A 24,405-nucleotide genomic window follows, 5' to 3' on the forward strand; every position below is an offset into this window, starting at 1 on the left:
CCCCACCACCGACGGAGAGAAGATCTTCTCTGTCGCCATGATGATGGTCGGATGTGAGTACTGACAGTTTTGTTAAAGCTGCACTCTGGAACTTTTCTGGAGGAGGGTATGTCGCTTGCTTGTCTCCATTAGGACCGCACCTCCATGGAGACTTGTTTAGCCTAGAATACCCCACAGTATAGCTTTAAAGATACCTTTCAAAGGTCAGATCTGTGGAGGTGTGACCTGAAATACAGTAAGAATACATGTTTTTCAATGTGTTTGTGCAATAAAAACACATGTAACGAAATGAATGTAAGATACAGTATAGCATAGTATAGTATAGTATAGTATAGTATAGTATAGCATAGCATAGCATAGCATAGTATAGTATAGTATAATAGAGTACAGTATAGAATTGTAAAGTAGAGTAGAGTAGATTAGAGTATAATAATGTATAGTAAAGTATAGTATAATATAGTATAGAATAGTATAGTGTAGTAAAGTATAGTATAGCATAGTATAGTATAATATAGTATAGAATAGTATAGTAGAGTAGAGTATACAATAGTATAAAGTAGAGTAGAGTATACAATAGTATAATATAGTATAGTATAGTATAGTAGAGTAGAGTAGAGTAGTAGATAGTATATATAGTATAGAGTATAGTATAGTAGAGTAGAGTAGAGTAGACAATAGTATAATATAGTATAGTATAGTATCATATAGTATAATATAGTATAGTAGAATATAGTATAGAATAGTATAGTATAGTAGAGTATAGTATAGAGTAGTATAGTATGATATAGTAAAGAATAGTATAGTACAGTACAGTATAGCATAGCATAGTGTAGCACAGTATAGTATAGTATATGTATAGTATAGCATAGTAGAGTAGAGTTTAGTATAGCATAACATAGTATAGTATAATATAGTATAGAATTGTATAGTATAGGATTGTATAGTATTGTATAGTATAGTGTAATGCCATACTGTGGAACATTCCAGGCAAAGCAATATGATCTCCACGGAAACAACCAAGTGACAAACTCTGCACCAGAAAAGTGACATAAAATATGTTAAAGTGACTTTTATGAGCTTTTGATCATGTTATAAGAGTGTTCCCTCGTTATCTTACTCAGAGTTGTTTTTTGAGTGATTTGAGTGATGTATGTTTGAATATTTGTGTATTACCCTGCATCTGAGGCTTGAGAGTGGTTTCCACCCACTACTGTACATGCTGCTGTTTTTAAAGCCTAACTTGCCTCTCACAGGTTTAGCAGATAATATATGAAAATGTAATATAATATGAGAAACTGACGCTTGCTACAAATACATTTATGGGTGCGGTCAAGTGGTAACGGAGGGAAACAGGGGCAGATTTTTGACATTCAAATGTCTCTTATTCAGACACTAGAGGGACTATTGAAATAAGTAAAGTATCAGAATGTAGGAAAGAGTTACACTCCAACAGGGTCAAGTTAAACCTGTGATATTCTTTCAAGTTGTTGACAAAATATAAAAACTCATGTCGGTAACGGAGGGAATGAAATATGCAGCACTTTTTGGGCAATAAATCCAAACAGTGATAACTCTTGGTTCTCACTTCCATATCCTTAACAAACTGGTTTGAATATTTGCTTCATATAATTTTCTACCATATGGTACAAGATTAGGTTGAAAAACCTCTTACATTTTGAATCATGAGATTTTTTATTAAGAAAGGTCATGGTAACGGAGGGAAAAGTAACAGAGGGAAAATTGTGCAAACAAGTAGAAGGTGCAGGATTTTGTATAATTTGTCAGCTTTTTTCTTCCGAATACTTTAATATTACTTCAAAATGAAAGGAAACTATTTCTATAAAATATGTCAGTCCTTCCAAGCAAATTTTTATTATTTTAAATACATTTTTTTTTGAAAAATCATGTATCTTCATCAACAGTTCAAAGATGGAATAACACAAGATATGATGAAATACATCCATTTATTTACATGATTTGCAGGTCTTTGAAATTTGGGAAATAATTTTTGTTCCATGTTTCATACATGGTCTGTTTAAAACGTATGGAACTTTAGAACCAAAAATGGTACAGAAAAAAGGTCAACAGTTTGATAAACTAGAGTACATATGTATCTGTTGAATACATTTTTATATCAGATGCATTAACTTGAATTTTTGGCCTTGCTGTTTACTTCTGCTTGACCGGACCCATTTCACACCTTTTTCTGTTATTAAGTCATTTTTATCACTATTGCAGCTGATGTCATCAACATTCACTGGGGGTGTGACATTAACTGTAAACATTGCTGAGTTATTTTATGGCCAGAAAAAGCTGGTTTAGCTGGACCTACAACAGGGAAGATGATGCTGTTAAAGTCTCTCACACATAAAGCCACAATAACAATCTTACAACGTTTTTGGCAGTGTTTGCTAATGTGTGCATTGTGTCAGAATGGTAACTGCTGAACATTCTGCTATAGAGATACATGTAGAACATCCCCAGCATGATGTCACTGTAAAGTATCAACACTAAAAAAAAGCACATCTTAAGCTCATCTGTTGTATTTCTCCGTAAGAGGAGGGTCTGTCTGTTTTATTAGTTCATCAGTGGGACAGCGGTGTTTGAGGTTCAGCTCCTGTCTAACTTCATGTACTCTCTTCCCTGTGTACTGCGGTTTGTGGAGAGACTTCTTACGTAACTGAGCGAGTCTCGTTCATTATTAAAGAGTCTAGAGCGGCTCCAACCACAGGGTCCTGGGACAAATCATCACCAAAACACTCAAACAGGAAAAAACAAAGGAAAAGACAGATATTTAAGGATCTGGAATGACCTTTGAGACACAAACAGTGGGATCGAAATCATCAGTAGTCTGTTTGTTGTATTGGTCTCACATGATCTAAACGCTTTGTGCATTTGTGGGGAAAGATGTCTGTGCTTTTCTCTCAACTCGTTTTAACTCAAGTTTGATTTCTGCTTGTTCTGCCGTTGTGAAGTTTCCTCCAATCAGCATGAAGTGTCAGGATTTAGACTCTTAAACATGTGCGGTATATATTTAAAAAGGGAGTTTTATGCACAATTAACTTTTTGCAGCTTTCTACGGTGTTTTAATGTTGTTCCCTCGTTAAAAACATGCCTGAAGAGGTGTTAGATGTCATCCATGCATGTTTGAGCAATTTAGCAATCTGTCCCAGGCCCTATTCAGACTCTCTTTATGGTTTGCTGTAAGATTGACACAAAATTGTTCACAGCAACTTCACAAACCTGATGTGATGTGCAGTAGTTTCATTAGTAGGATGTGTTGTGATAATGCTCTGAAGGGGGAGTGACTTAGAGTAGAGAGCAAAGGGAGAAGAGACTTATTGAGACTTATTATTTAACATATCCATACGTTGTTTTGGTGATTAGTAGCCTATAAAAGTTTTTAAAGGTGCATTGTGTAACTTTTCTGGTATGGAGTCTGTTTCCATGGAGATGTTATTGCTTTGCCTGCGATGTCCCACAGTACGGCATTAGCTTGTATTTATTCAATTACGTGTTTTTATATCTCAAAACTACCACAAAAACTTGCATTATTGCCATGAACGGGCCCACGTCTCCACAGATCTGACCAGTAACTTGGCCTGGTGATGTGGCCTGCTTGTCTCCATGGAGATAGTTAAATTAAATCCCATACTGTGGAACATTACATAAAAAAGTAAGCAAGAGTTACACAGTGTACCCTTAAAGAGAAAAGTTTGTTTAAGTTCAGTCTCTGCTTAAAACTTGAGCCACTAAAGAATCTCATCAGTGTTCACATTACCAGAAGGCAATAACAGACAGGAGCAGGGACAGGAGTAGAGACAGGAGCAGAGACAGGAGCAGTGACAGGTGATGAGAGCCTGCAGTCTGCTCTGAAACACCGACTCTGATGATGTGGAGAGAAAGTCATTTAGCCACTTCATATTTCTGGTGTCACTTTGTCCCTGTAGTCTGCAGACTGCACAAGCACACATAACCTGTGAATGAACTCTGCAGGCTCAGGAGGCAGGAGCAGACAGGAGCAGACAGGAGCAGACAGGAGCACAGACAGGAGCACAGACAGGAGCAGAGCAGACAGAGCAGACAGAGCACAGACAGGAGCACAGACAGACAGGAGCAGACAGGACAGGAGCACAGACAGGAGCACAGACAGGAGCAGAGCCAGAGGAGCAGACAGGAGCCCCAGCTACTCAAACTACCCTGAAAAGTACAAGTGTATTAAAAAGTAACTCAAGTATAAGTATCTGATCACTCATTAATTAAAATCATGATATAGACTTTTATAGGTTTTTGTGCTGGTTTTGTCCTGGTCTAATCCTGGTTTAATTGTCAAAAGCATCGGAAGTTAGATACGAATCAATATTAAAACTAGTATCGAAACTAATCCAATCCACTTTATTTACTGTATATAGCACATTTTATAAACATGAGAGTTTCCAAAGTGCTGCACAGACAACAGATACAATAAAAGACAGTAAAGCATAAAAACAATAAATAAAAAGTGTTAAAATGCATAAAGTTAAAAATGATAAAGCAATGAATAAAATAATATAAATAATAAAATTAAGTAAAAAATTCAGAGGACCACACAACTCACGAGGTGTTAAAAGCCAGAGAGTAAAAGTGGGTGTTAAGATGAGACTTAAAACTCTCCACTGTGGAGTGTTCCAGAGTTTGGGGCTGGTCACAGAGAAGGTCATGTCCTCCCGATTTTAAGTCTGGTCTTAAGCCCCACGATCTGGAGCTGTACCTCGGACCTCAAAGTGCAAGGGGGGGGGGGTAAATCTGGATGAGCTCCAAGATGTACTGTGAGGCCAGTCTATTCAAAGCTTTAAAAATAAAAAATAAAATTCTGGACAAACTATAGATGGGAAAGTGCATTGCAGTTGTCCAGATGTGACGAAATAAAAGCGTGTACGCCCTGTTCAAAAATATTAAAAGATAAAGAATGTATGACTTTGGATAAAAGCCGCAAATGTTAAAAACGTGATTTTAAGACGCCGTTTATCAGCTTATCAAATTTAAAATGACGGTCTAGAGTGATGCCAAGGCTGGTGACTTTGGGATGGATGTGATCTTTTAAGGAGCCCAAGTTGACGAGGGAGCTACAAGATCCAAACAATATCACCTCAATCTTTCCTTCACTCAGGTTTTGAAGCCAGCCAAGCCTTGACATCACTTAGACAGTCAATAGACACTCATTTGAGCAGGTATCGATACTGAAAAAGTCCCATTCACAGGATAGAAATGAACCTTTCCTGAATAGATTTAGAATGATCTTGAGCTGTATCAGATCAAGTATAAAAGCACAAAAGACTAGTGTACACAGTGTTGGGAAGGTGACTTTTAAAATGTATTCCCCTACAGATTACAGATTACATACACCAAAATGTAGTTTGTAACAGTAATCCATGAAGTTATTTAAAGTGGGTAGCGTAATCTGAATACTTTGGATTTGGAAGACTAGGATGGTTTAGTCCTGGTTTAGTCCTGGTTTAGACCTGGTTTAGACCTGGTTTAGATCTAGTTTAGACATGGTTTTAGACCTGGTTTTAGACCTGTTTTAGACCTGGTTTAGATCTAGTTTAGACCTGGTTTTAGTCCTGGTTTAGACCTGGTTTAGATCTAGTTTAGATCTAGTTAAGTTTCTGGCAATGAGTGGAATTACCGGGAAAAAAAAAAAAATAAATAAATAAAAAGGGGGATATAGCCCAAAATGTGAAAACAGGAAAACAGGAAAATACCACCATGTAATCCATTTATTTCAACAAAGTAACTGTAATCCACACCATTACCACTCACTGAAACTGTAACTGTAACTGAATACAGTTACTCATAATTTGTACTCTGATTACATAACTCCGGTACATGTAATCTGTTACTCCCCAACACTGAGTATACACCCATGGAGCACTGAGAGATTACACACATATAAGACCACATTGGAATAGAAAAAAAAAAATCTATTATTTAATAATCGCACTCTATTGTCTAAAGGAAGAGTATTTATCAGTATTCAGTATCAAGTCTGTTTCTTAGTATCAAGTTAAACCCTAATTATAAGTTTCCTCTCGGTGTCTTTCCCTCCATCCTGGTTGGGGTGTGCGGTTGGTCCCGACAGCAGCGGGAGTCTGTGTGAATTATTCATGATATTTTTGATGCATGAGCTGCTCCGAGTCCGACTCCTCGTCTCTGGAACGTGTCTGACAAAATCAACCTGGAACAGACACTGAAGAGTTTCATGTGACGATATAACAGCCCTGAAAGTTTACTGAAGGAGGGAGGGAGGGAGAGAGGGAGAGAGAGAAGAGGAGGAGAGAGGGAGAGGAGGAGAGAGACAGAGAGGGGGAGAGAGAGTGTGAGAGGGAGGACAAGAGGGAGAGAGGGAGGGAGAAAGAGAGACAGAGAGGGAGAGGAGGGAGAGAGGGAGACAGAGACGGAAGGAGAGAGAGAGAAGGGAGGGAGAGAGAGAGAGACAGAGAGGGGGAGAGGGAAGGAGAGGGAGGACAAGAGGGAGGGAGAAAGAGAGACAGAGAGGGAAGGAGAGAGAGAAAGAGAGGGAGAGAAGGAGGGAGGGAGGGGGAGAGAGAGAGGGAGACAGAAAGGGGGAGAGGGAAAGAGAGAGGAGGGAGAGAGGGAGAGAGGGAGACAAAGGAAGGCGTAAGAGGGAGAGAGAGCGAGGGAGGGAGTGAGAGAGAGCGGGAAGAGGGAGGGAGAAAGGAAGATGGGGGGAAGGAAGGAGAGAGAGAGGGAGGGTGGGAGAGAGTGAGGGAGAGAGGGAGACAAAGGAAGGCGTAAGAGGGAGAGAGAGAGAGGGACGGAGTGAGAGAGAGGGAAGGGGGGAGGGAGAGAGGGAGACAGAGAGGGAGGGAGAGAGGGAGAGGGGGAGACAAAGGGAGGCGTAAGAGGTAAAGAGGGAGGGAACAAGGGAGGGAGAGAGGGAGGACAAGAGGGGAGAAATATATGGGGGCAGAGGGAAGAGAAAAGAATGAGGAAGGGAGAGATAGAGGGAGGAAGGACAGAAGGGGGAAAAGAGGGAGGAACGAAGAAGAGAGAGAGAGAAAGAGAGAAGGGAAGGGCTGAGGGAGAGAGAGGAATATTGAGAGGAGAGAAAGAGAGAGGGATGAAGAAGGGAGAGATAGAAGGATAGAGGACAAGAGAGGAGAAATAGAGGGATGGATGTGGAGGGCGAAAGAAAGGGGGAGAGAGTGAGGGAGAGAGGAGGCAGTGGAGAAATAGAGGGAGGGATGAGGGAGAGAGAGAGAGGAAGGGAGTGAGAGAGGGTGGGAGGCAGAGGGAGGGATGAGGAAGCGAGAAAGGGAGGGAGGGAGGGACATGAGGACAGAGAGAGGACAAAAAGGGAACATTAAGGGAGGAGAGATAGAAGTGTGCGATTAATCAAATGAATCAAATTTTAATCACGACCGGGATTCAGTCATTTTTTATTGTCAGTGATCAGTTCAGTCCACAGATCTTCATCAGGCAAAACAAATGCAACACTGACAGAGGAAAAAACTGAACTTTTAAAATGTTATCAATTCTGAAAACCATTTTAACACAGCGTTTTATTTCTGAAAAAAAAAAAAAAAGTTATACAAACAAACAAATCCAGATTGATCAGTGTGAAGAGAGAGAGAGAGGAGAAGCGTTTGACTTTTAACAAAACATTTATCACGTCATTTGTTATTTAAAATCCTGAAAAACAACCAAAGACAACAAAACAAAAGCCATGACTCAAACACAAACACCTCTTCACCGTCCTCCACCTGCCCCACCACTGCCTCAAAGTCCTCCACCTGCCCCACCAGTGCCTCAAAGTCCTCCACCTGCCCCACCAGTGCCTCAAAGTCCTCCACCTGCCCCACCAGTGCCTCAAAGTCCTCCACCTGCCCCACCAGTGCCTGAAAGTCCTCCACCTGCCCCACCAGTGCCTCAAAAGTCCTCCACCTGCCCCACCAGTGCCTCAAAGTCCTCCACCTGCCCCCACAAAGTGCCTCAAAGTCCTCCACCTGCCCCACCAGTGCCTCAAAGTCCTCCACCTGCCCCACCAAGTGCCTCAAAGTCCTCCACCTGCCCCACCAGTGCCTCGAAGACCTCCACCTGCCCCACTAGTGTTTCAAAGTCCTCCACCTTCCCCACTTGTGTTTCAAAGTCCTCCACCTGCCCCACAAGTGTCTCAAAGTCCTCCACCTGCCCCACCAGTGCCTGAAAGTCCTCCACCTGCCCCACCAGTGCCTCAAAGTCCTCCACCTGCCCCACCAGTGCCTCAAAGTCCTCCACCTGCCCCACCAGTGCCTCAAAGTTCTCCACCTTCCCTGCTACTGCCTCAAAGTCCTCCACCTGCCCCACAAGTCCTCCACCTGCCCACCAGTGTCTCAAAGTCCTCCACCTGCCCCACTAGTGTTTCAAAGTCCTCCACCTTCCCCACCAGTGTCTCAAAGTCCTCCACCTGCCCCACTAGTGCCTCAAAATCCTCCACCTGCCCCACTAGTGCCTCGAAGTCCTCCACCTGCCCCACCTGTCCCTCAAAGTCCTCCACCTGCCCCACCTGTGCCTCGAAGACCTCCACCTTCCCCACTAGTGTTTCAAAGTCCTCCACCTGCCCCACAAGTGCCTCAAAGTCCTCCACCTGCCCCACAAGTGTCTCAAAGTCCTCCACCTGCCCCACCTGTCCCTCAAAGTCCTCCACCTGTCCCACCAGTGCCTCAAAGTCCTCCACCTGTGCCCCCACCAGTCTCTTCAGCAGGAGTTCATGGTCTGTGCAGTGTTACTCGGCCGTGTGCTTCCTCCAGCTGAGCCACACTCTCGTTTTAGCCTGACCCAGGACAGAGTTTGTGCCACAGCTCTGAGAAACCCTGAGTCCAAACACAAGGAGCTCCCGGGTCAGTGTTTGTCCCAGAGTGTGCAGCCAGTGTCCCAAGAGGATGAAGAGAGGAGCCAGCCCAGGACAGCACCCACACAGGTGCTCTAAGGATGAGAGAGAGAGAAGGAGAGAGGGAGAGAGAGGGGAGAGACACAGAGAGGGAGAAAGAGAAGAGAGCGGGGAAGAAAGGGAAGAGGGAGAGGGGGAGAGAGGGGAGAGAGACAGAGAGGGAGAAAGTGAAGAGAGAGAAAGGGAGAAGAAAGGGGCAGAAATAGAGAGGGAGAAAGGGAGGAGAGAGATGGAGAGATAGAGAGAGAGGGGAGGGAGAGGGAAAGAAGGGAGGGAGGGAGGGGGGAGAGATGGAGAGAGAGAGGGGGGGCAGAAATAGAAAGGGAGTGAGGAGAGAGAGAGAAGAAAGAGGCAGAACTAGAGAGGGAGGGAGGAGAGAGACATGGAGAGAGAGAGGAAGAGAGAGGGAAGGAGGGAGAGAGAGAGAAGGGAAAGAGGAGAGAGAGCCAGACAGAGAGAGCAAGGGGGGGCAGAAATAGAAAGGGAGGGAGGAGAGAGAGAGAAGAGAGAGGCAGAAATAGAGAGGGAGGGAGGAGAGAGGCATGGAGAGAGAGAGGAGGAAGAGAGAGGGAAGAGGAGAGAGAGAAGGGAAGGAGGAAAGAGAGATGGAGAGAGAGAGAGAGAGAGAGAGAGACAGAGAGAGCAAGGGGGGGCAGAAATAGAGAGGGAGGGAGGAGAGAGACATGGAGATAGAGCAATAGAGAGAGAGAAGAGATGGGCAGAAAGAGGAGGGGGAAGGAAGAGAGAGAGAGAAAGGAGGGAGGAACAGATGGATGGAGCAAGGGCCAACAGAAAGTAGAATCATTTACAACTTAATAACTTAAGCGTATATTAGTATGCATTGTGCAGGCTACTCCAGTCATGTTAGTAGCACTATCAGCATTAGTAGTATTAGTAGTAATAGTAGTAGTACTTACATGTATTAATATAAGTACGTGATACATGGTGTGGTGATAGTACTAGTAGCAGCAACAAACGTAGTAGTAGTAAAGAGTAGTAATAGTAAATAGTAGTATTAGTAATTGTCATAGTGGTCGTAGCTGTAGTAGTAGTAGTAGTAACAGTAGTAGCAGAAGTAGTAACAGTGGTAGTAGCTTTAGTAGTCTGAAAAGTAAAATGCAGTAGTGGAGATTGCAATAGTAGTAAATAGTCATTAGAGGTGTTAGGTAGTACTTCACAGTAGGTGGTTGTACTAGTACTTTAGTAGCACTAGCAATAATTGGTGTTGTAGTAGTAGCTCTAGTAGTGGTAGTAGCTTTAGTATTAGTAATAATAGTTGTAATAGTAGTAGTAACAGTAGTGGCAGCAGTAGTAGCTGTAGTAGTAGTGGTAGCCGTAGTAGCAGTAGTTGTAGTAGCTGTAGTAGTAGTAGTAGTAACTGTAGTAGTAGTGGTAGTGTTATGGTTTGGCAAGAAGGACCCCAAAGCAGAGCCAGGACTCAGTCAAGTTTTAACAGTTTATTTTACAAACAGAAGGCAGGCTGAGGAGGCAGGGAGCTGGCCGGCTTCTCCAGAGGCAACAGCAGACAACCACGGAGACACCTGGGCCAAAACAGGAGCAGGTAAGTCCAAAACAGACAACAAGCAAAACAGGTATATATCCAAGAGCCTGATAGAACTCTACCGAACAGGACGGAATTATCTGGCAAAGTGGTGGTGAGAAGACCAGGGCTAAATACAGAGGCTGATGAAGGAAGTGATTGCAAGTGTGTCTCATCTGCTCTGGAAGAAGCCAGCCACACCCCCTGCCACACTCAAGCTCTGCAACAAAAAGAGGAGGGGGAGAGAACAAGAAAACAAATCCTAACAGGTAGTAGCAACAGTAGTATTAGCAGTAGTAGTAATAGTAACAATAGTAGTACTAATAGCAGAAGTAGTAACAGTAACAGTGGTAGTAGTAGTAGTAGTAGTTGCAGAAGTAGTAGTACTCGCTGAAGTAGTACTGATAGTTGTAAAATGGCGGAAGTAGCAATAGTAGTAGCAGAAGTAGTAGTAACAGTAGTAAGTAGCAGTAGCAATAACAGTAACTGTGAAATGGTGGAAGCTGCATTAGTAGAAGTAGTAGTTGTAGTAGTAGTAGTAGTAGTAGTAGAAGAAGTAGGAGTAGTAGCAGTAGTAGTAGTAACACTAGCAGTAGTAGTTTTAAAGGGTGTGCATTGTTGTATTAGCAGCAGCAGCAGCAGCAGTAGTAATAGTAGTAGTAGTATCAGTAACACTAGCAGTAGTAGTTGTAAAGGCTGTGTGTTGTTGTATTAGTAGTAGTAGCAGCAGTAACAGTAGTAGTAACAGTAGTAGTAACAGTAGTAGTAGTAAAGGGTGTGTGTTGTATTAGTAGTAGTAGAAGTAGTAACAGTAGTAGTAGTAGTATTAGTAGTAGTAGTAGTAGTAGTAAAGGGTGTGTGTTGTATTATTATTAGTAGTAGTAACAGTAACAGTAGTAGTAACAGTAGTAGTAGTTGTAAAGGTTGTGTGTGTGTTGTTGTATTAGTAGTAGTAGTTGTAGCAGTAGTAAGAGTAGCAGTAATAGTTGTAAAGGCTGTGTGTGTGTTGTATTAGTAGTAGTAGTAACAGTAACAGTAGTAGTAACAGTAGTAGTAGTAGTAAAGGGTGTGTGTTGTATTAGTAGTAGTAGTAACAGTAACAGTAGTAGTAAAGGGTGTGTGTTGTACAGTAGTAGTAGTAGTAACAGTAACAGTAGTAGTAACAGTAGTAGTAGTAGTAAAGTGTGTGTGTTGTATTAGTAGTAGTAACAGTAACAGTAGTAGTAACAGTAGTAGTAGTAGTAAAGTGTGTGTGTTGTATTAGTAGTAGTAGTAACAGTAACAGTAGTAGTAACAGTAGTAGTAGTAGTAAAGTGTGTGTGTTGTATTCGTCTGTATGTCGTGCTGTGATTGGCTGGTATTTTTGGCTGATACTCTCCAGGACCACGGGACCATCTGCTGGGACCATGTTATTTCATTAAACACAGATCTGCAAATCTGTTTGTGAGTGGAACACAGAAACAGGAGCTGAGCGTCCAAAGCTGTGAAACTCTCCTAATCATTTCCCCGTTGTGATAATGAGACGGGACCTGAGGGGGGTAAAAGACACTCGTACACACAGCTCCATCTGTTCTCGTGATAGACTTAAACATGGCACTTAGCAAATCACAACGTCTGCGTTTTTTTAAAGGCGCGCTGTGCTGAATATGTCACTGTTTTACCTGGAATGTTCCACAGTGTGACATTAAACAGCTCTACTTTCATGTATTCAATTACAAGTGGTTTTATAGCTCAAAAATACCTAGAAAAACAGACATTCTGACTGTGAGTGGGGTCTTTCTCCACAGATCTGACCTGTAACTTGGTCTGGTTTGGTCTTCATGAAGATAAAAAAGGTTAATGCCATACTGAGAAACTTTCCTGGCAAAGGACCCTCCACCACAAAAGTAACACAATACACCTATAAGTAATATATTCTATTTGAGAGCTAAAAGTCCCTGTGTGTCAGATGCCCTCCCTGTGTCTCCATTGGGTCTTATTCTGTGTAGTAGTTTAGTAGATTAGACCTTTACGAACATGCTCTGAAGTAGTAGTAGTAGTAGTAGTAGCAGCAGTAGTAGTAGCAGCAGTAGTAGTAGTAGCAGCAGTAGTAGTATTAGTAGTAGTAGTAGTAGCACTAACAGTAGTACTAGCAGGTGTTATTAAAGTAGTTGTAAATGGTGAAAGTTGCATTAGTAGCAGCAGCAGCAGCAGCAGTAGTAGTAGTAGCAGCAGTAGTAGTAGCAGCAGTAGTAGTAGTAGTAGTAGTAATAGCAGCAGTAGTAGTAGTAGTAGCAGCATTAGTAGTAGTAGTAGCAGCAGCAGTAGTAGCACTAACAGTAGTACTAGCAGGTGTTATTAAAGTAGTTGTAAATGGTGTAAGTTGCATTAGTAGCAGCAGCAGCAGCAGCAGTAGTAGTAGTAGTAATAGCAGCAGTAATAGTAGTAGTAGCAGCAGTAGTAGTAGTAGTAGTAGTAGTAGTAGTAGTAGTAGTAGTAGTAGTAGTAGTAGTAGTAGTAGTAGTAGTAGTAGTAGTAAGCACAGCAAGCCATCTTCAAAACTGTCCTGCTGGTGACGTGTCTTATATCAGCTGTTGTTACTTCCTGTGGGCGTGGTCAGCCTGATGGACCTGGCAGGTGGCTCAGACTGACCACGCCTCCCGTCGCCCGGTGTTCTCTGGAGGAGGGTGTCCCAGGTGTGTGAAAGGAGGAACGCTCCATCATCACGGTTAGGGCTGTCCGTGTCTCGTTTCCTGATTTCAGTGGCCGCCCTGATCCAACCTCCGCCTAAAATCCACCATATCAGACCACTGTAAAAGAAATAATCACATGATGGATTGGGACGGGGCTTGGGTCATTGGATCGGAAAACAACAAGTTCAAACGCTGGAACCCAAGAAGTTATAGTACATAAGAGGATAAAATGAACATCTTTGGTTTATGTTCTGAAATACGTGGAATTCTTGGATTAGATTAAATATTTTTGTCTTCTCTCAAATGGCTCCTGGATAGGCTGGGATATAGGAGAATGGGAGGGCATCTGACACACAGGGACATGCATTGGCTTCAGAATAATGAGGACGGTTGCCAAGGCAGTTAACAATGTAAAACAACATATCAAAGTGCCAAAGTGTTCCCTTTAAACCTATGGATGGATGGGAGGGTATCTGACACACAGGGATACAGGAGGATGGGAGGGCATCTGACACACACATAGGGATAACTGATGGGAGGGCATCTGACACACAGGAGGTGCAGGTGTATCTTTTATAACAAGCTCTGACCTTTGACCCCTTCAGTTGGACTTGACTTTTGTGCAAACGTTTCTCCTTTAATAACCTGAAATGACCTGAGGTGCTCTGTGTTTTCTGCAGCAGGAGGAGACGTCTGGTAAAGGAGCCTTTATGGACTGGACTCGGACTCAGTTGGATTAGTCTAGACTTGGACTTTGATTTGTGTGTGTGTGTGTGTGTGTGTGTGTAAGGTGTTTTTGGCTAGTGCTCTCATTTCACAGGAACAAGGTTCTGAGCTATGGGTTTGAAAATTTTACTTATTCTTTATATAAGTATATATCTCTAAAGGCTGCCATACTACAGGAGCATTTGCCAGATTTTGGCTGTGATTTGCTTCTCCTTGAGTTCGGGGAGGTGTGACCTGACTGTGTCTTCATTAAAGCAGTGCTGTGAATCCAGTTTGAGGCGTTCTATAAAAGTAAAAAGGTGAGGTGAGTTCATCACGTGTGTCTCTTTACGTCCACACAGCGCAAGGATCGAGGTGAAGCTGCAGATTAGTGATAGTGACTCTACTTTCTGTGGACTTTATCTCCAATCTTTTATGCTTTAAAAATCATGTATCTGAAGTTTTGCCCCACATTTCACAAATAATAATAATTGTCCCACGGGACCCAACGCAAAAAGTGTGGCGCAGGACACATTTTGAAAACTCATTGCGGGCGGGAGTGGGACTATACAATGCTGGAGTGGGCGGGTGGGATGATAAACTGCAATCCCGCAAACTAAATATGAGTGTAAAGTAAAATATTCAAATGATGAATGTAAGTATATCATGCATAATTTGTGCTGGATATTTTATTTGGCATTAATAAAAGCATTTTAAGTTCCCCCTCCTGTACGCCGTCTGGACTGTCCCCCCTCCTGTTTGTCGGGTGCGGGCTGCACCACTAAATCAGGACTAAAGCAGGTCTAAAACAGGTCTAACAGGTCTGAAACAAGAATTAAAACAGGACTAAAACAAGATTTTGCCACCAGACCGCCCACCCATACACAGATAGGCTCTCTGATATAAAACGGTCCGTGGTGCAAAAAAGGTGGGGGACCACTGTTTTAGACAATTCCTTTCCGCTTCTCCGTGTTTAATAGAGCTTAAGAAAGCAAATGTTCCCATCCTGCAGGACTTGCGGGCAGGAGCGGGACAAAATATCGCAGATGTGGGCAGGAGCAGGACTGAAAATTACAATTCTTTGCGGGAGCGGGACTTGACGGTGCGGTTGCGGGCGGAAGCGGGACTGAAAATTCTGTTCCACACAGACTTCTACTCTGATCTGTTGACCACTTAAGAGTCTCAGAGCGATTGGTTTTAGTGTAGACAGGAAACAGATGATGTGATCACGATCATAACTTTAGACTGTGTCGTGCAGTCATATCCTGCTGCAGTCTTTGCGATCGGAGATTTAAAATCTCATAAGATTCTTCTCGTGTCTGTGGCGTGAGCTTTTTGTCGTATGTTTAAAAATGGTTTAAGACTAAAAATCCTTTAGTGTGTGGCGCCTTAAGATGCTATACCAAATGTCTGTGCCTGTTGTAGACGGTTCAAACTCATTTCCCATATTCCTAACATTTATAAGTGCTTTTCACAACTTTCAGAGAAAATGTGATTGTAATGCTACAGCAACTAGCATGCTAACACACACTGAGGAAATATAGACCATAAGACAGTGGATTCATTAATGACCTTAAGAGCTGCTTATACAACATGTCTGTGCTGGGACAAGACTCAAACACATGGACAGAAATCATGTAGAGTGTCTTTAGTAGACGTTTTGGTGAGCAGCTCGCAGCAGGATTATGGTCTGAGCTAAAACAGTCTTTAGTCCTGGTTCTGCCCGCTCCTCATGTCCCTGTAATCCTGCTCTATGTGGACTTTTATCTTGATGTATTTATGATCAAACAGCTTGGACACTCAGACCACTGTGTTCTTCCAGTTCTGAGTTTCATTTGTTAAAAAGCAGACATTTCACTAAATCTTACTCCCACTAAATGTTCTTCTGTTAAGCTTCAAGTTTTCTCTCTTAAAACTTCTACAATTTTCTTCAGTTTTTTTTATTTTTTATTTTTACCAGTAAAGTTATGCTAAAACATAATAACAGACTTCTCTCTGTGTCCCACATCCAGCGGTGGAAGAACTACTCCGTTTTGTTACTTAACGAAAAGTACAGATGCAGGAGCAAAAAAAAATCTCAAGAAGTAAAAAATCATATATAAAAATATACTGAAGTAAAAGTATTGAAGTGCCTGTTTTAAAAATGTACTTTCAGATTAAAAAGTAGAAGTATTTCACATAGATGATGAAAACTGTTAAAGTGTTAAATGTAGTGACATTGATAAAGAACTGCAGGTTTTTTTTTCTCATCAGTAGCAATTTCTTAACTGTTCCGTGAAATTTCATATATATTTTTTGTTTCCTCAGAGCTGGGATTCGAACTCAAATCCTTTTGTCAGGATGTTACCATGAATGTGCTAAAACAATCATTCAAATCCTATAAAAAGTACTTTTTTACTTTCCAGTCCCATTCAAAAATGTAGTGGAGTAGAAAGTACAGATACTTGCCCTCAAATGTCATGAAGTAAAAAGTATCCACTGTAAAATTGACTTAAGTATAGTACAGATAGTGTAGTAGAGTACTTTTACTTTTGTACTGACCATATCCAATTATTAAAATGTACCAGATTGTTTTTTCATAATAAGTTTCATAATAAGTCCTTTATGGGCTGTCTGCATCTGATTATTAAGCAATTTATTGTTCTATTTATTGATAATCAGGAAGTACATATTTGCATGTTAGTTGTTGTTAGCTTTTGACTGCAAAAACCTCTACTTTGGTTTCTGAGAGTTGTGAAAATCACTCATAAAATCATGGTGGTGATTAACTAAGATGATCTGAATACAGAAGGTGAGTGAGGAAGAACTCTGGACCACTGCAAACTGTTTACAGTCAACTAGTTCTGTTTTTCAGGTTTTTAAGACAGTAAAAATCTGGTACTTTGGTACTTTACAGAGACTTTAACTATTTGCCAATAATTTATTCAACTTAATTAAAGGTGTAATAAAATAAAATAAAAATATTGTGATTAATTGAGGTAAGAAAATAATTAGTTTTACAATTTTTGCTGAAGGGTCTTGCTGAGACCACTGCTAAAAAACATGCATGTGATGTGCCCTCTGCAGAAATGTTACACACTGCTGCTTTAAGAGAGAAAAAGACATAAAAGAAAGATAACAACAATATTTAGGGGGAGGGTAAATGTTTTTTTGTTTTTTTTAAATCATTAGACTTGTTGCGTTGTGTCTCTGTGAGTCGGTGTGATCCTCGTTTGGTTTGTGGGAGAAAAGGAGTCGCAGGTTTCATCTGAACAGTTTTTGAAATGGAAACACTTCAACTTCCATTCGGAGTTTTGACTCGTAAAATGAGCTCTGGATGGAAGTGAAACATCTCAACTTCTAGTGTCCAGTGACCTTTGACCCCTCTCTACCACACGAGTGACTCTTAAAGGACACAGGGGGCGCTGTCTAACAGACCCTCTTCTTGGGCTTGTCCCACTGTGGAAAGAGCCGAGCCAGAACAGTTCTGGGACGGTTCCTGAAGGCGCTGAAACGAAAGTTCAGATGTTTCATGGCGTCCTTCTGGAAGTCTGTGGGATCCGATCCCAGAGCCATGACCAGGAGCTTGGAGGCAGAGCCGTATTCATGGATCAGATCTCTGGCTGCGGCTTTGCCCAGCTTCTTGATGTTCCTGGGTTTGATGTGAACTTCAGCTGGGATGTTGAACTGGTCCTGGACTCTGACCTTCTCCAGAGTCTGCACTACTGCATCGTGGTGGGACTTCATTTGGGAGGGCAGCTTTTGCAGCAGTTTTTTCACCAGAGCATGGATCACTAGGCTTTCCACTGAGCCCAGGGTCTGTGAGGCCTGAGGAGCTGCAGGGGGCTCTGGAATTGAGGCTGGGCTTTCTGTCTCCAGCTTCTCACAGTGTTCTTCTGTAGGTACATCCTCTGCCATGTGGAGGTGCAGCTCCTCTGGGTTTGGCTCCTCTGAAGTTTGGAGGTGATTCTGGTCCTCCATTACTGTCTCTGTATCCACTGGGGTTTGGTCCTCTTGTGTTTGGGGGGTCTGGTCATTGTCAGGAGATTCCTCATTAGTTGAAGAGTCTCACAGTGTTCAGGAGTTTCTTCGTCAGCTGAACTGTTGTGAGACATACAGAGGAGCTCTTCCTCTTGAGGACTTTGTTCTGTCAGTCCAGTTTCTCCTGGACTCTCTGTATCATCTGGAGTCTTATCTGTCTCTGCCTCCTCTTGGATCTGGTCCTCCTCTGGACTCTTGGAGTTGTCCAGAGACTGTGTTTGGTGGGACTGGCCCTCTGAATACTCCTCTGAAGTGAATTTCTCAGGTTTCTCCAGGGGCAGGTCCTTGTCTGGGACTTTAAAGCCCATCAACACGAGCAGTGAAGTGGACGCGTTCCTCTTGGCCTCCTTCTTTGTGCGGTGAACTGATCCAGGGTTACCTCCACAGTGAACACCCAGCTGCCCTCCACCAGCTCCCCGCTCACCAGGCGGTACTCAGCGACCTTCTGTCTGCGAATCATCTGCAGCTCAGACAGACGCGTGGTGGGATCCTTCTCCAGATGGAAGTCTGGAGTGATGTGAGCAGGTGGAGCTGTGGTCTGCTCCTCAACCAGAGCATTCTCTGGTTGAGGAGCAGGTTCTCCTGTGGTCTGAGGAGCAGGTTCTCCTGTGGTCTGAGGAGCAGGTTCTCCTGTGGTCTGAGGAGCAGGTTCTCCTGTGGTCTGAGGAGCAGGTTCTCCTGTGGTCTGAGGGGCAGGTTCTTTTTTTGTTTTATTTGTTTTTTTTGTTTTACTGTTTGCTGATTTTTTTATGGATGTAGCTACTTTTAAACCACTTAAATCTGTCTTTTAAAATAGAAAAGAAATTAAGATTTGTGCAAATGATGGAACCTGGCTCTCTCTCCTTTAATGATATGCTTACCTGTGTGCCTTACGTTTAGATTTCATTTCCCCAAACTAGATTTGGGGTGGCGTTGTTGCAGCAACACATCATAAAACTTAACATTTCCCGGAGTGTTGAACCCCTCGGTTGCCACAGGTTCTCCTGTGGTCTGAGGGGCAGGTTCTCCAGTGGTCTGAGGGGCAGGTTCTCCTGTGGTCTGAGGGGCAGGTTCTCCTGTGGTCTGAGGGGCAGGTTCTCCTGTGGTCTGAGGGGCAGGTTCTCCTGTGGTCTGAGGGGCAGGTTCTCCAGTGGTCTGAGGAGCAGGTTCTCCTGTGGTCTGAGGGGCAGGTTCTGCAGTGGTCTGAGAAGCAGGTTCTCCTGTGGTCTGAGGGGCCGGTTCTTCTGTGGTCTGAGGGGCAGGTTCTCCTGTGGTCTGAGGGGCAGGTTCTCCTGTGGTCTGAGGGCAGGTTCTCCTGTGGTCTGAGGGGCAGGTTCTCCTGTGGTCTGAGGGGCAGGTTCTCCTGTGGTCTGAGGGGCAGGTTCTCCTGTGGTCTGAGGCAGGTTTCCTGTGGTCTGAGCAGGTTCTCCAGTGGTCTGAGGAGCAGTTTCTCCAGTGGTCTGAGGAGCAGGTTCTCCAGTGGTCTGAGGGGCAGGTTCTCCTGTGGTCTGAGGGGCAGGTTCTCCTGTGGTCTGAGGGGCTGGTTCTCCTGTGGTCTGAGGGGCAGGTTCTCCTGTGGTCTGAGGGGCAGGTTCTCCTGTGGTCTGAGGGGCAGGTTCTCCTGTGGTCTGAGGGGCAGGTTCTCCTGTGGTCTGAGGGGCAGGTTCTCCTGTGGTCTGAGGGGCAGGTTCTCCTGTGGTCTGAGGGGCAGGTTCTCCTGTGGTCTGAGGGGCAGGTTCTCCTGTGGTCTGAGGGGCAGGTTCTCCTGTGGTCTGAGGGGCAGGTTCTCCAGTGGTCTGAGGAGCAGGTTCTCCTGTGGTCTGAGGGGCAGGTTCTGCAGTGGTCTGAGGAGCAGGTTCTCCTGTGGTCTGAGGGGTCGGTTCTTCTGTGGTCTGAGAAGCAGGTTCTCCTGTGGTCTGAGGGGCCGGTTCTTCTGTGGTCTGAGGGGCAGGTTCTCCTGTGGTCTGAGGGGCAGGTTCTCCTGTGGTCTGAGGGGCAGGTTCTCCTGTGGTCTGAGAAGCAGGTTCTCCAGTGGTCTGAGGAGCAGGTTCTCCAGTGGTCTGAGGAGCAGGTTCTCCAGTGGTCTGAGGGGCAGGTTCTCCAGTGGTCTGAGGGGCAGGTTCTCCTGTGGTCTGAGGGGCAGGTTCTCCTGTGGTCTGAGGGGCAGGTTCTCCTGTGGTCTGAGGGGCAGGTTCTCCTGTGGTCTGAGGGGCAGGTTCTCCTGTGGTCTGAGGGGCAGGTTCTCCTGTGGTCTGAGGGCAGGTTCTCCTGTGGTCTGAGGGGCAGGTTCTCCAGTGGTCTGAGGAGCAGGTTCTCCTGTGGTCTGAGGGGCAGGTTCTCCAGTGGTCTGAGGAGCAGGTTCTCCTGTGGTCTGAGGGGCTGGTTCTCCTGTGGTCTGAGGGGCAGGTTCTCCTGTGGTCTGAGGGGCTGGTTCTCCAGTGGTCTGAGGGGCAGGTTCTCCTGTGGTCTGAGGGGCAGGTTCTCCTGTGGTCTGAGGGGCAGGTTCTCCTGTGGTCTGAGAAGCAGGTTCTCCAGTGGTCTGAGGAGCAGGTTCTCCAGTGGTCTGAGGAGCAGGTTCTCCAGTGGTCTGAGGAGCAGGTTCTCCTGTGGTCTGAGGGCCGGTTCTCCTGTGGTCTGAGGAGCAGGTTCTCCTGTGGTCTGAGAAGGAGGTTCTGCTGTGGTCTGAGGAGCAGGTTCTCCTGTGGTCTGAGAAGGAGGTTCTCCTGTGGTCTGAGAAGGAGGTTCTGCTGTGGTCTGAGGAGCAGGTGCGATCAGCTCCTCCTCTGGGACTGTGTATCCCATCATCTGTAGCAGAGTTGCAGCCGCTCTCCTCCTGGCCTCCTTCTTGGAGCCCCCTTTGCCCACCGCAGTGTGCTGGTCCACAGACACCTCTATGGAGAAGGTCCAGTGGGTGTGGGTCACCGCGCCCTCCAGCAGGCGGTACTGGGCGGGCGGGTGTTTGCGGGCCATGAGCAGCTCGGACAGGCGAGTGCAGGGGTCTTTGTTCAGACCAAAGTCTGGATGGCAGTGGGGCGGGAGGTGGGCGTAGCTGTTGGTGTAGCTGTAGCCATAAGCGCCACTGTGGTTCCTCTGATACGTCTCCACTGTGTTTGTCACCATGACACAGGCCCTGGTCTTCACCTCTCTCTTGTTGGGTCCTCGCGCTTCTGCCCAGAAGGGCAAACCCAGGCCCTGTGCCAGGCTGTACAGACGTTTGAAGGGGGGCATGGAGCCGTTGGTCGACATGAGGGAGATGTGAGCGGACATGGCGGTCGACAGAGTAAAGTGTTTGCTGAAGTGTCTCGTTCTGAGATATGTCTTCTGCAAAGTGTTGGTTCGAAGGGAAGAAATCTGAGCTGATCTCCTACTTACATAAGATGAACTGTGATGTCACAAAGTCCAGTGATGTTCCACAGAATCTCCATGGAGACGGCAGATCTCCATGCAGACAGCAGATCTCCATGCAGACGGCAGATCTCCATGGAGATCCATGTTGCATTAGAATGCAACATTCTAGAATGCAATTTTGGAATAGAATGCATTGACAGGTTGAGGTTAGTTTTATTTTAAACATTATTCTATGGACACAGACATTCACATGGACAGTCTGGTGTAATAATAGATTTGTTTGGGGTGTTTTGTGGAGTGGGTAAGACTGTTTTTAGTGTCAGGATAAACTATGACCATTGACATGCACTAGTCCAACACCAGTGACCTCTGCAAATACAAGGACTGGATGGAAGATTTCAAAAAGTGTCTCCACACGTCTCCAACACTCTGGATCACTAGAAAATGAGGTCCTGTGTCCAAAATTCCAGACTGTCCCTTTAATCTCCACCATGGAACATTCTAGACACAGTATTTGATGGACCCTCCACCAGAAAAGTTACACAGTGCACCTTTAAATAAGTATACCATTCCACAAAGTGATGGTAATAGTAGTTGTACAGGTGGAGAGTAGTAGTAGTAGGTGGTAGTTGTAGTATTTGTAGTAAAGAAGTGGAGTAGAGGTGGAGTAGTTTGAAAGGACCATTGCGTCTTATAGTGTTTAAACAGCTCGGCTCAGTCTATTCGCTGAAATGGTATGGTCTAATTACTGGAAGAGGTGAAACGGTTCTGACAGAGATCACAGCGAAGAAGTCAAACTGTAATGATCTCCTCCTCATCATCAAACAAGAAAAGAAGGAACGGAAGAGGAGAGAGAGAGAGAGAGAGAGAGAGAGAGAGAGAGAGAGAGAGAGAGAGAGAGAGAGAGAGAGAGAGAGAGAGAGAGAGAGAGAGAGAGAGAGAGAGAGAGAGAGAGGAGGAACAGCAGAAAGACAGAGGGAAAGAGGATGAAAAGGAGAAAGAGAGAGGGAAAGAGGAAGAGAGGAAAAGATGAGGAGAGAGGCCGGGGAGGAGGAGTGAGGAAAGAGGTTGAGAGAGGAGGAAGAAAAGAACAGAGAGGGAAGGAGGATGAGAAGGAGAGAGAGAGGGGGGAAGAGAAGGAGAGAGAAAAAGAGAGAGGGAAAGAGGATGAGAAGGCGAGGTGAAGGAGGAATGAGGAAAGGAGAGAAGAGAAAGAGAAGAAGAGAGAGGGAGAAAGGAGGAGGAGAGAGAGGGAAAGATGAGGAGGAGAGAGAGCTAGAGGGAAAGAGGCGGAGAGGAGGAGGAAAAGGGGGGGTAGGCAGAGGAGGAGAGAGGAGGCGGATAAGGAGAGAGGGATTGAGAATAAAGAGAAGATAGAGATAAGGAGAGAGAGGGAAGACGGAGAGAAGAGGAAGAGACAAACAGAGAGGGAGAAAGAAAAGAAAAGAAGATTGATTGGCGCATTTCACTTCGGGCTGAGGGCACAAACTTTACGATATCACAGTGTGTGTTTATTTAGTGCAGTGTGATTGGACAACTGTCCTGTCACTCACGTCACATCAACCTGCTGCGTCAACTCGTAACAGCTTCACGATTAGCGGCAGCTGCTACTTTAGCCTAAAGCTCCACACAGGAAATGGCGAGAACAGAGTCAAAGACACACTGACAGACCCGCCGCCGGGACCCGGACTGTCGCTACCGCTGCTGGGGCTGGGACATTCTTTGCTGGGACTCGGGACAGTCGCTGCCGGGACTGGGGCAGTTGCCACGGGGCCTGGGCTCTCGCGGCCGCCGCCGGGGTCTTCACCTTATGAACAACTAAATGATTAATTGAAAGAATAATCACAAGATGAATTGATCACCAAAATAACTTTTAGTTGCAACCTTAGCAGATTCCCACCAGTCATATAGTGTTAAATATTTAATATTATAAATATACTATTAATACTCTATGCAATAAGGATAAATTTAGATTATCTTTATTTATTTCAGATTCAGGAGATTTTATTGTCATTTTCATAGGAAGCAATAGTTTAGAGCATCAAACACTGCATTAGTTTTGATGTGAAGCACAATACTACAGGTGTAAAACTCCACCCAATAACCCCTTAAGTACTAACTCCAGTGTAAACATGAGCACAGTAAGGACATTCAGGGCAGCACATATATAACTAGAAAAGCACTCAGAGAGCGCAGACCTCCGCCAAGGACTACCCCCATTTTTTATATAAATTGCGATAAAAATCAGTCTTCTGGATCAGATCTGGATCAGCCTTTGGAATATGAAAAAGGATCCCATTGTCCATCCCTGAGTCAAATTTCATGGGGTTTGGTCAATAATTAACAGAGATATTGCGAAACTACATTTTTGGCCCCATTTACCACAATGTAAACTAAAATTTCAAAGTGATCCAGAATCCAGGATTTCTTCCGGATCACCCCCAAAATGAAATCAGTTCTTCCTTTTCACATTTCCAACAAATCCTGAAAATTTCATCAAAATCGGTCCATAACTTTTTGAGTTATGTTGCTAACAGACAAACAAACAAACAGACAAACGGCAGCAAAAACATAACCTCCTTGGCGGAGGTAATAATGCAACAATGCAAAGTCCAGGTCACTGATATTTTATTGGTGGATGTGGTTACTGTCTATAGGAGAAAGGCAGAGAGGGAAAGGGGGCAGTGTTCAGCAGCCTCACAGCCGGGGGATACGGGCTGTTGGTCAGTCTGGTTGTTCTGGTGTCTATGGACCTGTACTTTCTAACTGAGGGCAGCAGGTGGAAAAGGTGATGAGTAGGTTGGTGCCTGTGACGCAGACCACGGGTCATATAGATGCTACTCATCTGTGGGAGAGTTGTCCCAGTGACTTTCCCCGCTGTTTTTACCACCCGCCGGAGAGCGTGTAGGTCGGCCTTAATGCAGCAGGAGAACCACACAAAAAATCCAGATGTCAGAACACTTCAGATGGCACAGTTGTAGAAGTTCCTCATTAGTGGACTGGGGATGTTGGCGCTCCTCAATTTCCTCAAGTAGTAAAGGCGTTGTTGGGCCTCCCCACAGCTCAGGCAGTGTGAATGCTTCAGGACAGGTCCTCAGTCATGGTCACCCTCTCTACTACCTCAGTGCCGACACAGAGAGTTTGATGGTTGTTTTGCCCATTTTAGTTGAAGTCCACAATAATCTTCTTGGTTGTCACCATGAGGCCAG

At 44.5% G+C, this 24,405-nt stretch overlaps 1 protein-coding gene across 1 annotated transcript in view; it reads left to right on the top strand.

The window, feature by feature from the left end:
* LOC110153091 (potassium voltage-gated channel subfamily H member 5-like) overlaps positions 1 to 24,405 on the top strand; it is a 118,108-nt gene that overhangs the window by 34,110 nt on the left and 59,593 nt on the right. Inside the window, exon 8 of the mRNA XM_055161197.1 lies at positions 1 to 53. This exon is cut by the window's left edge and continues 219 nt beyond it. Within this exon, the coding sequence (XP_055017172.1) occupies positions 1 to 53 (53 nt within the window). The remainder of the gene's footprint in view (positions 54 to 24,405) is intronic.

The sequence above is a fragment of the Boleophthalmus pectinirostris genome, unplaced genomic scaffold (assembly GCF_026225935.1).
Source record: "Boleophthalmus pectinirostris isolate CB_2022bp ecotype Guang Dong unplaced genomic scaffold, ASM2622593v1 HiC_scaffold_10, whole genome shotgun sequence".
Lineage (NCBI taxonomy): Eukaryota > Metazoa > Chordata > Actinopteri > Gobiiformes > Gobiidae > Boleophthalmus > Boleophthalmus pectinirostris.